We start from the raw sequence: 14,079 nt of genomic DNA on the forward strand, positions 1-14,079 counted from the left end.
AAGTAAATACTTATAAAAGGGAAATAAGAATTTTTTTTTTTTTTCTGAGGCAGATGATTGCAGACCATCAAACCAGTCCTAAGATGACTCAGGAAAATCTACCCAGAGTAGTATATGTACACAGGGAGACCCTTTTGGCATCACAGACTGAGAATTATGGTTACTCCTAGGAGACAACAAAAGAGGTACTGTCAGTTGTACAATTACTTTTCATTGGCAGTACTCTTTCAAGTCAAGAAAACATTGGCTGAGTTTCAAGACCAAGATTTGGCTCAACTGCCACCATATTTTTTCAGAAATGTGATGAATATTCCTCAAGAAATAGTTTCCTAAGAAAGCCACAAAAAATGTGTCTAGCCAGGTTACGGGATATCTAGAATGATATCCAAAAATTGTTACCACTGAAGATCAATTGCCGTAAGTAATTTCATCAGATGAATTTTTTACCTGTCACACTGGCTGATGACTCTGACAAGGAGATAACTAATGCATTTGGATGAACTGTTTCATAAATACTGATGTATGTATATATGTGCACAACTCATCACACCTCTCAAACATTCATTTTGAAGAAGATACTAAAAAAGGAAAAAAAAGTCAGTGACAGTGGAAGGAATTCCTACCAGTGTGGAGGTACCAACATGCTGGGCATGCAGTAAAAGCATGAGGGCCATATACTGCACATAAATTCAGTCAATTATGTCTCATGACTGTTCCCAAACATGAGTCAAAACTTTATGTTATTGAAGCTGATTAGATTTGTTTCCATGGCTATGGAAAGATGTCAGAGTTTCTCCTGCTGTGTTCCCTGATGATGTATCCCTAGAATTTAACAGCAGGGAAGCATGTATCATTATTGATCTCACTTCTAGCAAACTTAGAATGTTAAAAAACATTAGTAAAATACTCTTTAGTTTATCCTGACTAGAATTGTAAATTGCTTGAAGACACTGGAGATGAGTCATGTAAAATTTGTGCTTTTAAAAAGATCACAGAACCTCTTTAATGAACACTGCTGTTACTAGGAACATGAAACACAAGTACTTACACAATTCCTTCTACAATTCTTTTTAAAATAATACTGGAAAATCTCATTAATTTCATACAATTCTTGATTGTAATTAGAATTAGATGAAAATATAAGAGCTTAAAAACAAAACTGAAAAGAAACCATCAAATAAAATCTGGAAAAATAATAATTTGTGTCTGTACAACATTCATAAAATTAGATCTAAAAAGATCAGATTTAAATCTGAGGCAGATTAAAAATAATTTGAATTTTAACATATACCAGGCTTATTTTATACAAATTCAGGAAAGTTAACCTCTTTGCACCTTTAATCAGCTGTACAAACTAGTTGCATTCATTTACTTGATGACAGTATTGAGCTTATTAAATTTAGTGACATGCTGGGACAGTTACCAGTGGAAGGCATTGCAGCTAAGAAAGTAGTTCAACCCTCTCCCAATTGAATGGGCCTCTCTGAGCCTGTATTTTCACCCTTTATCCTTTCCTGGGCTGCAAAAAGATTTTAGGTCTATAGTTAACTCAGAGGATGTTTCCATCTTTGTATCAGCTCCCCAGAGAATTCTTGGTACTTGTAGTTGTGATACAAGTGTGATCAGATACTTCTTCCGCGTACTCATTTCCCAGTTATTTTAGATTATAAAGGCTTGGCATACTCTCAGGCATGAATCTTAAATTTGGCAACATTGCTACAACAGACACATGCTTACAGAAAGCAGGCGGCTAGACAAAACAGGGTAATTTGAAGACTGTATCTAAAAGCACAGGAAAGAAACTGTATGAAATGCCCACAGTTTGATAAGATTGCAGCAAAGAAATGAGCTTGGTAAAACTTGTGAGTTCTGCTTCTCTACAGAATGTAAAAATCAGTGTTTGCTAGATAAGGTTCCAGCATATTTAAATAATATTTGATTCCTATTTAGTTACATTCCTGGAGAATTGAGAATAAGTAGAAAAATATTCACTACTTGTTTATACCCATTAAAACCTTTCCCAGACCTTAATATACTAAGAGAAATACTTTCAAAAACAGGTTAGACTGATTTCTGTTTTATAGTCATCATTAAAATCAGGGTTTTAAATGGCCCTCAGTAAACCTCCGGATATTAACTCCTTACCATCTGATATTACCCTATCTATGAAATAGACCAAAGGAGTAGTGAACATATGACAAAAGACACCAGGGAAATAGGTGATACCATATTCCTATTTCTTTAATGGAAACATTTTGTTACAATTTAGGTATGTGATATTTTTGCATTTTTAAAATGTGTAAAAGAAAATGCACATAATAAAAAGTCAAAAGACACCAATGAATGTAGGTATTTTAAATGACCGAGTTGTAAAAGAAATAAAATACATTACACAAATAAACAAAGGTTATATCCACAGTCATGAATACTCACTCTCCTCTACACAAAAACAACAATAAATAAAATCACATTATATGCAGATAGTTCTACTTACATCAGTAAAATATACTGTGCAGCTTTCCATTCGATTTCTACTAGACTGATAATAGGTTTCTCTGTTGTCCAGTATTTTTACAATAATGAACAGCATCACCCAAAAAAAGGGGACAGAGTTAACGTCCACAGTGTCTATCCTGAGTCCTCTTAGTTTTGTGATAATTACACCTTATGCACAAGAAACACAGCAAATTCTACCCATTGCCTTCATCCTGCTACTATACCTAAGTATTCTCAGCACTTTTAGACCTGCACAGGAAAGAAGACTTTGTTACTAGCACATACCCAGACCTATAGGCATGGTACAACCTCTCCTCTGCACCCCTTAAATCCCATTTAAATGTTAGGTAAGGGAGCTATGTGGGATTTAAAAGGTGAATAAGCTTTCTGCTGAGTCTCTAAGAATTAGATATTGAATAAAGACAATGTACTGTGGAGAAAGAGCTTGATCCCACCCTCTGTACAGTCAACAGCACCACCATGGGAGTATAATCAATCCCTGAGTATCTTCCCTCTTCTCTCTCCCTAACTCAACTGCACAGATATTTTCCCATTATTCTCAATATATCTCTTCATCTTTTGCATCCTACACTGCAGAACTCATTATGTCATCTGCTGTGAAACTACATCAGGGGGATGCCACATACACCTTTTATCATCTTGCACAGCACCAGGATAACCGGCCACCGATTACTAACTGTGACACTGGCTTTCCAGTAGTCTCGTTCCTCTGTCACACTGCATTTGAACTTCACAGAGAAAGAGAAGTCCAGACCATCAGCAAGCATGAATCAGCACAGCTGTACTGATTACATCTGCTGAAGTTTCAGTATAACATTAGAAAACCCTCTGATCTTAGTCTGGATGGAGAGAATTGCGTATTCCTTGTGCATACCAGTTGAGATTACAAAAGAAACCATTAAAACAAGATTATTTTTAAATACCCTTTTTGGTACATTTCTTTGCTTGCTCAAGTGTCCTCTAGAAACATTCACATAACAGAAACACCAAGCAATACTTCACACAGAGTGGATTTTAACCTTTCAGAGATTTAACACCTAATGAGTCCACGTAAGATTTCTGAAGTACTACAGCTTAACATACAAACTTTAACAGTGTCTTATTATTGAGAATATTTTGACTTTGATGCAGAATATTAAGTTAGTGGTTAGTGAGAGATTTTGAATGAACTCTAAGCCTCTCTTTTGAAAGCTATTTTTGTATACTATAAATTCAGTCTATGTCAGTTAAGAGGCCTCCTGCTAGGTAAATTCTGGAAGAAGTAATAGCATAATAAAACAGTCTATGTAATGATACACTGGACATAACTAAACACTACCCCAAGAAAGCCTCAAAGCCATGGCAGCATTATCTTCTTGATCAAAACCAGCCGTAACCTCTTAAAAACACCAACATTAACCTTTATCCTTTCATCTTCTATTGGTGAGATAAAGGGAGAGTTGCATTTATGCCAGACTTAAGGCTTCACTGGGGCAAGCCAAAGTGCTTAGGCTTCCTGTCATTCTCTGGAAGAGAAACAACACTATCAAAGTCTGCTGCACAGCTTGCTGACCCCTGTGGACAGCCAGGTCTGAGGTCTCTCACAAATAGCTAGTTGTTTTAATTTCATCAATCATTTTTCATCAGTCTCAGAATGTTAAAAGGTATCTGAGAATGGAAAAAATACAGGCCTGAAGCCATCTGAATTCATTTCTGCCTTTAAGCAGGGATGGGCACAGTGCAAACACTTCCGTTCTTCCACTTGAAAGGTTTCACACACACACAAATCTTTTTGTGCTTTCAACAGCAAGAAAGAAAGGGGGGGCAGGGACATGGGGGGAGGAGAGGAGACACACACATGACATCTGAAGGCAAAACTTTTTCCAGTATGTCTTCAAAAATATATTCCAGAAAGTAACTTTTGATTTTCTTTGTTTCTAAAAAGGGCTAAAATTGCCTCCATGGAACGTGTTCCTTCATCATTCACTGCTGTGAGACAAGTTACTAGAGCATGTTCCTGATCTCCAGAAGAAGTAAGGTACCATCAGAAACTCATCCATGTCCATCTGCCCTGCTTTGGGTGGGGTCACTACATTTGATGTCATTTTATAGCAACAATTAGGGTAAAAACAAAAGACAGTGGCTGACATCACCTGACCATGCTTGGACTACTGTACGTCCTGTGAGCCCAGTGATGCCCAGTAATCATTAACTTCAATGGGACTGCTCCTGTAATTACATTTTGTGGTGCCAGCCTTGGATGTTCTTACAAGGAACGGATGCCAGCTGCAAAATTCCAATTAAACTTCAGAGGCTTTTTGGTCAACCCCATTTTTCAACTTTGCATAGTTCAGGAGTCAGGCAACACCAGACAATTCTGGGTGTAAATCTCAGAGAGAGGCTGGTGTGGCAGTGGCCCAACGTGAGGTGTGCCTGTGGCTGAACAGCATGTCAACAAGGACCAAAGGCTGAAATTACAAAAAAAGAGCCACCTCCCAGTGAGGAGGGAGCACATCTGGCAACATGATGCAAAATGGTCATCTCCTTTCAGAGCACTTCTGAAGCTGGAGAAAAGAGCATTAAAAATAGGGAATTCAACAGTGTTCATTCTACTCCAGGAGAAAATGAGCAAAAAAAACTCAACTGCTTTAGTTAAAGAAACAGAACAGCTACATGGCTACACTGAAGCACAGAGGAGGGTAGTGAAGGATGTGGAACTGTCTTGAGCTCCGGAAAAGGTGGACTGAATTGCCAAAGAAATTTATGACCAGGACTATTAGCTTCCTGTCTTTGATGTCTATTCTTGGCTTTCCAGGAGCGTTATGGCATTCATGAGGTGAAAATTGCTCTGGAGCCAAGGTCAGCTAAGGCTGATGCAGCCTGTTCTACTGCAAAGCTTAGAAATTCACTCTGAACTGCTTCAAGATGCTGAGTGTAAAGCCTGAAGACACTTCACTGAGGGTCTCAGTTTGCTTCCACTGAATCAAGGAGAGGTTTTTTTTTCATTTGCTTAATGAGAGTGTAATTAGATCTCCAAGCCCCAAAAATGAATCAGATCAACCTCCTGATAAAACAAGCTGTCTGGGTGCAGACTTACTTTGCCCAGCTCAACTCCCATCCTCCCCAGTGTTTTCAAACCATTAGCTAAATCTTAATAATTACCCATTAAAAAACTATAAAATACTTTCAATAATGCAATAAAGCATTTCTTAAGGACATGCTGAAAGCAGATCAACAAAATATATTTTGAGAAGTGAACGAATGTAACTCTTTAATAAACTGAATTCTGGCCACAGTCCGGCAAAGTGCACAACACTTTAGATTCCAATTTTTAGCAGTTGCTTAATGTTCTCAGACCTGAGCCAGATTTGGTCTTCACTGAGGCACATCACAAAAGAAACTGGTAATTAATGGGTACGATGGCAGTCATAGACAGCTCTGGACACACAGACTCTCCATTAGCAAAACTTCCAGAACTACCTCTGGCCCACACCGAAGTATCTAGGCATCTGACTGAAGCTGTGGGTCCCAGTATACTAAATCACAGGTACTATTGGAACTTTCTGTTAATCTTTCTATTTTGGAGAGTATGCTGCAACAGCCAACTTGCAGCGGAAGTCTACATGTTGCAGGTAAGAGGGTGGAATTGAGGTAATTTGTCCATATAATCCTCAAGAAGAGGATTTTGAGGTGAATCAGCTATTAAGCTGACTGATATTTGGTAGTTTAATGAAATGCTAAATTAGCAGAATTTGCCACTTCAACAAAAGGCATGAAGCCACCAGGTCAGTTTCAATTTAGCAGGCACAACTATAAGACTGTGCAATAAACATATGGAGTATGGGGCCAACCTCACTCCAGTTCAAGCACACCGCAAGGCTCCCTTTGGTTCAGGCATGGCCAGGACGATACCCTTTGGTCCCAAGTGAGCAAAGCACTTAGAAGCTGAAGTCAAGCATATTTTAAATGTCTTCTGAAGTGCTGGGCTGAGTCAAGGCCTTCCTTGTGCTGCTCTGCAATGTATGTTTGCAATATGGGTAATTTGTTGAAGCCAAAAATGTAGGTTTTGAAAACTCTTGAGAATCAATTATTATTATTTTGATTAGACATTCCCTTACTGAGTTTAAAGCCTAAACATTGTGGCATTGAGCTAATGCACATGAACCATAAAGGAAAAGTGCATTAGATGGTAAAGAATCTCTGCTGAATAATCTAAACTCAAGACAGTTGATCTATGGTTCCTGGAAGACCTGGGAACTATTAACACACAGCCTGTGAGAGGCAGCTAAGAAGAATTACTTATGTGAAACATCTTAAATGATCTCCACACCTCCAATGGAAAAGTGCACTGGTGTACACCAATTTAGAAAGATTAAAGCCCATTGATTTGAAATGTTCTAACATGCAAGAAAGGTTCGCCTTCAAAAGAAGGTGGGAAGTGCTGGGTTGTAAAGTTGTGGCCAGGCCTCCATCAATATTCCACCAAAAGATATCTCATGACAACACTTTTGGTAGTCATGATTAAAAACCTCACATAAAATTGAGGATCGGAATTATTTTTACTTAAAGAGTGACCTTTCATGCTATTTTTTTTTTTTATGTTTAGTTATAGTAAGATGACATAATAAAGAAGTCCTAACAATTTGTTGTCCTAGTCAGGTATTATTGCTCTGATCTTCTGGACTGACATGACTGTATGTGGCACAGCATAAAGGCAGATCTATGCTACTGCCTCACACCCTAACTTGTTGGGTACTTGTTCAGACAGAAGGCAACTCATAGGAAACATCGTTTCTAAAAAAAAAAAGGTCTATCCTTTAAATCATACCCTATTTTCTCCACATGCTTAAAACATTTCATTCTCTTTTTCTGTGGCAAAGTAGCTAAATAGATACAAAAAATACTGAATCATATTTGCAAAACAAGAAGTAGATCAAAATTCTCTTTGAAATCTTTTTTAAACAAATACAAATAAAACCCTTAATCAGACACTAGATAAACTCAAATACTTAAAAGAAAAATCAAAAAAAAAAATCAGGAATGTTTTTTCTCCCCGACTCTATGACAGTATGAATGCTGCTCTAGCCTATATCCTTCTCTGGTACCCATGAGATACGGAGGCTACTTCAGAAACCTGTCCATTGAGATCAGTGTTACTTTGGATAACGAACCTTTGCAGAAGTCATACAGGCCCTGACTGGAAAATGGGAGGATATAAATCTTGCAGGTGAATAACGCCTGTTACAGCAAGTCCTAAAGATGCTGGATCTACTCAGTCCACAGCCATCATCTACCCTGCAGCTGCCCTGACAGTCAGGAAGCCTGGCCCTCTGGCTGCCTGGGACATTGAGCACAGAGGCAGGTGATGAGCCACTATATATGCTAAGAGATAGTGCAATGTAAGAAATAGCAAAAACAGGCCAAGGAATTATTCCATGGAGTATTTCCCCATGGACAAAAAACAGCAAAAAGAAGACAGAGCCAGCTTTCACTCTTCATTCACTTCCAGCTACCCCAAAATGGTTTCTTCGAATTTGCACTCTGGCTTCTCAGAGCGTAAAAGTTTTGTAGAACACAGGCTTCAGTGCCAGTTATGACAATAACTATTGTGTAAAGTCTGACTGTGACTCCTGAGACCAGAAAGTTCTGTTTATGAAATCAGAAAAGGATAAGCCAAAGGATTTCATGCATTGCGATCATAGTCATAGCTGGGTTTTCTCACAGACAGTATTTTCTCAGGTCTTCTTCACCACATCTATAATAATAGCTGTTCATTTGTTGACTAGAAAGAGCTCTCCTCTGTCTAATATAAAATAACTTGCCAGTAGCTAATTCATCACAGATTCAGTTTTGCTCCTGGTAAAGTCAGTGGCAAAATTCCCAGGGATACCGATGGCAGCAGAATTAATGTCAGCCCTAGAGTAGCATTTTACCACCCTGATTCCTGAAGGTAGCTGTTTGTGTGTTTAATTGCACACACGTGAATAGTTAGTTGGTCTCACCGATTTAATATGCAAACAGTTCATTATGTTCAGGATCAGAGCCATCATTGTATAGACAACTTGACAACTGCATTTATATTGGTTAAAACAAATGTTTGCATGTTGCACATGCCTGGAGAAGAACGGGGGACAGAAAGTTTACTATTTATAAAGTCACTTCTCCTCCCCTAAATGTTGCTTCTAAAATGTACTTACAGCTGTTGACTTTCCCCACGTTACTCCTGTCATGGAAAATACGTCTTCAAAACATTCTCTCCCTTAACTTTTAATCCTACCAAAGCAAATATAGATATTTTAATAGAAAAATACAAGATAAAAAAATATCCTAAAAATAAAATGGTAGCATGGAATGTCATTTTTACAGAAAAAGACCACTTTTTGAATTGCCTCAGTTACACACTTCCATATTTACATATTTTGGATGCGATCCTGTGCTCACTGAAGTTAATGGGATTTTGCCATTGACTTCACTGGGAACAGGAGAAAGCTCCACACAGATGATATTTGCCTCTCTGAAAGGTGATGGTAGTGGAGAGAGAAGAGTGTGATAAAACATGCAAGACTGAAGAATTGGCTGGCCCTCTCTGGAGGTCTGTCTTCTCTCTCTCACTATTTCACACCAGTGACACTTCACACCCTTCACTGGAGTTTTTCCTAACTCTCAGTGCATAAGAGGGAGAATCAATGCTTTTGATTGTGATACTACACAAACAAGGGAAGAATGATTTGTGTGTGTTTCCACCTGCCTATGAGTGGAGTTTGTTACACCCCGTGGAGTTAATTACACCCAAACTGCTGGCTCCCTCCCAGGACTAAGCTCTGTATGTCTAATTCTGCATTATTCCCTGTAATCAGCGACAATGATTTAGTGATGCAGGCTCATACCCCAAATGACCCCCCTTTTTTTGTAAAATTTGACAGCAAACCAGCAGCTGTGTCTGTGAAACCATATTGATACCCATGAGTGAGATGCAATTAAAGAAGGAGACGGTAGGAGCTAAAAAACAGGGAACAGAATGAGGCATCCCCATCAACTAAACCCACATCTGCTGCCCTTAATATATGCCTTAATATGTAAAGACAGTATATCTTAAGTACTTCCTATAACATCAAATTGCATCTTTTTTTTTTTTTTCATGAGATGAAAGGCCATGCGGCATAATGTGATTAGTAAATCATTCCTGAGCTTCTGAAAAAAATTAAGACAAAATTACTGCTTAAAAGATTGAGTTCTTCAAGAGCCTCTTCTTTTTACACTGATGTCTTTGGTTGTGTCCATTTCCCCATTTCTTTTTTTTCCCCAGGAAGAATGGGATTATTTTTCTTCTTTATGCAGCAGAAAAATGAGATCTAATGGAGTCTTCGCGTAACTGCCGATGTTTCCCCATGTTACAGTCCTCCTGTCGAGTTCTTCTCTCAATAGTTATTCTGTATTTCTTTCTGCATGAAAGGAGAAGAACGGAGTGAGAAATCCTTCTCCAGCTATAGGATAACAGGACTTCCCTTATAAAGAATGCCCGTAGGGGACAGCTGGGTGCCAGTTGAAAAATGAAATGTGACAGAATATGAAACCCTGTTCAAAGATTAAAGAAGTTTGCCTTGAAACATTTTACCCAGGCTCAGGAATGCTCGTTACTCTCTACACAGCAGTCTCAAAGCACCCAGACACAGACATTTGCTTCTTTGAAAATTACTGATCTAAGTGATTAGGAAGTTTTTGCGAAGTGTCATGTGAACTGTGTCACATCACTGCTTTATACTGATCAAAGCCAAATTTCTTTCCTGTATAAGGGGGGCACTTTCTGCAGAGTTCAAACAACGGATCTCGCTCTTTATTCAGTTGCATTTCTCACTGAAACTGTATGTTAGCTAACTAACCCTCCCATCTCCCTTTCAGAAAGCTATTCTGTTTGTAATGTCAGAAGAGGTAGTAAGATGAATTAAGAAGAGGGATGTAGATGGTAGATAAGACGTAAATACAGTTGGTCATGCCTTAGACACAGTTTTTTCCTGTGTGTCTTCCTCCAGAGCCTTTGAAGAATCCTGTTAAGCTAATTTTTATGTCAAACAAACCCTCTGAACTGCCTTTCAGTTTCCACTTTAGTACCCAAATTGTGCCCCAAAATCATAAGACTACTATGTTTACAATTCATGCATTTATGCTTCTACCGAGTTGCAGGACCAAATTTTCAAAAGGGCATTAGTCCAGCACCATCTGCACACCGTACTGCTTGTGCAGATGCATGACAGCATGCTTGCGTGCCATGGAAAGCTCTGTTCCACTTGCATGTGTAGCAGAAGTCAGTGCTAGATACATGGTGGTGGATACAGGATTTTCAAAACACCACGGTTTTAATTAGGATAATATGGCTCAGTAGAAAGTGGGTACCTACGTTATTCTGAAAAGATTCCCTAGACATTTGTGTCTGTATCTGTAGGCTCCAAAATAACTAGAAAAATCTATCTTCTTTACTTTACTTATGTATATTTAAGTCAGAACACACCCAGTAGTAGCTCATCCCCACAGATAGATTCTTCTTTCAGAAATGCAGCTCTTTGAGTTTAAATCCTTTCAAAGCTACATATCAGAACCACAATCCACACCTTTTGATGGGGTTTGCATGCACACTCAAAACTGTATTTGCATGCCCATCCGTGGTGATTAGAGATCCAAATGATTAGAAAGATGTAATCAGATTGTGCATATACAGTCTGAAAGTTACAGAATCTTCAGGTAAAAATCACTTCCAGACACACAATTCCTAGAACTGCGTTTTCTGAAAATCTGACCCATTCTTCCTGATATGCTATGTTTCCGTATATTCTACTGCTGGAGTTAGAGGACATTTCTTGTCTTCACCTACCAATTCCTCCCAATACCAGCAATGCTAAAAAAAAAACATACCTGAAAATTATCAGATCAGATTGGGAACGTATAAAACATGCAAGAACCTCTGATGAAGTACAATATAAATAAACAGTTGTTTTTTTGTTTCTTTTTTTGTCTTTTAAACATAGTCTATAATTAGTCCCAGATAAATTGTCTTGTCTCAGACCTATACAATATAAGCACCAACAACATGCAAGACTAAAATCATCCTGAGGAATTACAGTTGTAATTATTTGATGAAAAATCTTGTTTCTCAGATCTTTTGAAACCCTGGAAATGCACTAGTAAACTTATGCAACTTTTACTTCTTCGTTTTGTTGGCATATTTTTTATAAAACAGATGTTTTGATTAAATTAAATGACTTGATTCTTACATGCAGTGGTTAATTCTATTGTCCTGTCTGCCTTTTCTCTTCTATACCATAATAGGATGAATAATACCATATGCAAGATGCTGAACAGGTATAACGATAATTTGGTCTGTCAGTGTAGGATCAAGTCTCTAGACTTTGCATTTGCTGACTAGCAATGTACAAATTATTTTACTTAAACAGGAATAAAATGCTGATCACCCTTCACTGACCTCAGCTTACTAAGTCAAATGCACAGCTTTGAGATCCAAATGCTCTCTTAAACCAAAACAGAAATCCCTTTTTAGCTTCCCATACATTTCTATCCAATGCTCAAAAACTAACTATCAGGCAAGTGGTATAAATCTCTTACATGATCACAGACTGCACAATTGTTCTGGCAAAGAATACCAAACATAGAAGGCTTTCAAGGCCAGGCCACTTTATCAAGGTAGCTTGTGAATGAATAGAACTCAGTGGAATTACTTCCATGAGTAAAATTACTCAAAGATGTAAACAGTTACACAATGAGGCCCTGAGTTGATAAAATGATTCAAATTTACACAAAAGGACAATCAAAGTGTATTCACTGTCTATGGTAGAAATATTTCCTCAGATTATTATTATGCATCTTTGTCTACGATCAGGGATGTGATGCAAGCAGCTGAGAGGTTTGGATGGTGAGTAGGGTTTAACAAAACCTTCAATGAATTGGACTAACCTGAAGAAGTAAAAAGCCATTAGCAGGCCTGCTCCCAGCAAGGCACCCACAACTATTCCTGTAACTGCTGATTCTCCTAGACCACCTGCTTGAAAAAGGGGAAAATAAACAATCAATGTTCACAATAAGAACTATTTGCATTCATATACTGGAAAATACACATGGCTAGAAAATGAATGACCAACACCAGATAAAGACATTCAGAGTTCAGGACTCCGTGGGAACCTCTTCTACTCTAGTTCCTGCATGTTCTGATAGCATTGAAAATCACTCTGAACTTGAAGGGCTAAAAGTACTCCCTTCAGCACTGAGCGCCCCAGCTGCTAATTATTCTATGTATGATTATTCTCTGCTTAGGCTTTCAGTTATATCCTTCTTTCTGGCTAAAATAGATCTTACCTTTTAGCCCCTGGAAGGCTCTAAAGCCTCCAGGGCCCTGGGCTGTGCCTCATACAGGCATCATGATTATTATCACGTTTAAGGAGAGGAAAGTGATTCAGACCACATACCATCCAGGGACGCCAGACCCTAGCTTCACAGAGAGTCAGGAGGGAGAGGTAGTCATGTCCTAGTTGGACAACTGTGCTGAGCAATTTAATACAGCCCGTTACGCTGCTTTGCCACGTGGGTTCCTCTCTCTCATCACTAGGTACCATTAAGTCACTAAAACTTACATGATTTACACGGTGTATTGTTTGTGTGCTCCGAAACTCGGCTTTCATCTACTCTCAGTCTGCCGTGATTCCAAGGATATTTCACGTTTGATCGAATCTCAAAACGTCCCTGCTTTCCATAGTAGTCCCCAATCACCTACGCAAAAAAAAAGAAAGGAAGAAAATGATTTTCCTATCATGTTAGAGAATTAAAACAAACAAGAGAGCTGCAGTATTTGCTTGGACTCCTGTGGCTGGATGCTGAATCACACAAAACAAGGCTGAAGGGGTCTTTGGGAGGTTATGTAGTACATGTCCTGCCCCAAGGCAAGATCAGCTGAACAAGAGCATTCTTGACAGATATTTATCTAACCTATTCTTGAAAGCCTCCAGAGGGAGACTTGACAATTTCTGTAGACAGTTATTCTGGAACTTAGCTATCTTTACTATCAGTGATTTTCCCCAGCATGTAACTCAAATCTCCCTTGTTGCAATTATCCATCACTACTTATCCAATTGCCAGTGGACATAGAGACTCTTCCTTTCTGAAACATCCTTTTACATATTCACAGATTCTTATCTGGTCTACCCTCAGGCTTTTCTTCTGTATAAACCCAGTTCACAATTATTATTTTTTTTTAACCCTCTTGAATATTCTTCCTGCTCTCCCTTTTTTCTCTTCAATTCCTCCACAGTGGGTTGAATGCCCAGGACTGTCACTCAGCCAAGTGAAAGAATCATTTAAAGTACTTAGTATTTTGGATTTTTTTTTGTCTATTTTGCAAGGACCTGGAGATACTTGATCACATTCAGTTAAATCTTCAGCTCTTCTGCAGAGCTATTACAGAGCCAGTCATTCTCCACCTTCTCTTCTGCGTTTTTTTATATTTGCACAGGAAAGGCAATTTTGTGCTTACCATTCTGGTATCCTGGGCTATTAATTCAGACCAATTCAACAAGATACTTT

The 14,079-nt window shown here is 38.5% G+C and overlaps 1 protein-coding gene across 2 annotated transcripts in view; it reads right to left on the minus strand.

Moving 5' to 3' along the window:
* Positions 1–2,223: 2,223 nt before the first annotated feature.
* NPR3 (natriuretic peptide receptor 3) overlaps positions 2,224–14,079 on the minus strand; it is a 46,925-nt gene continuing 35,069 nt past the window's right edge. The window contains exons 6-8 of one of the 2 annotated variants that reach the window (XM_084503663.1): positions 13,134–13,269; positions 12,460–12,544; positions 2,224–9,938 (exon numbers count right to left, since the gene is read on the minus strand). In XM_084503663.1, the coding sequence (XP_084359789.1) occupies positions 9,827–9,938; positions 12,460–12,544; positions 13,134–13,269 (333 nt within the window). In that variant the 3' untranslated portion in view covers positions 2,224–9,826. Of the gene's footprint in view, positions 9,939–12,459; positions 12,548–13,133; positions 13,270–14,079 lie in introns of both variants that reach the window. The other variant, XM_084503662.1, reaches the window with a different exon arrangement.

The sequence above is a fragment of the Aythya ferina genome (assembly GCF_964211825.1).
Source record: "Aythya ferina genome assembly, chromosome: Z".
Lineage (NCBI taxonomy): Eukaryota > Metazoa > Chordata > Aves > Anseriformes > Anatidae > Aythya > Aythya ferina.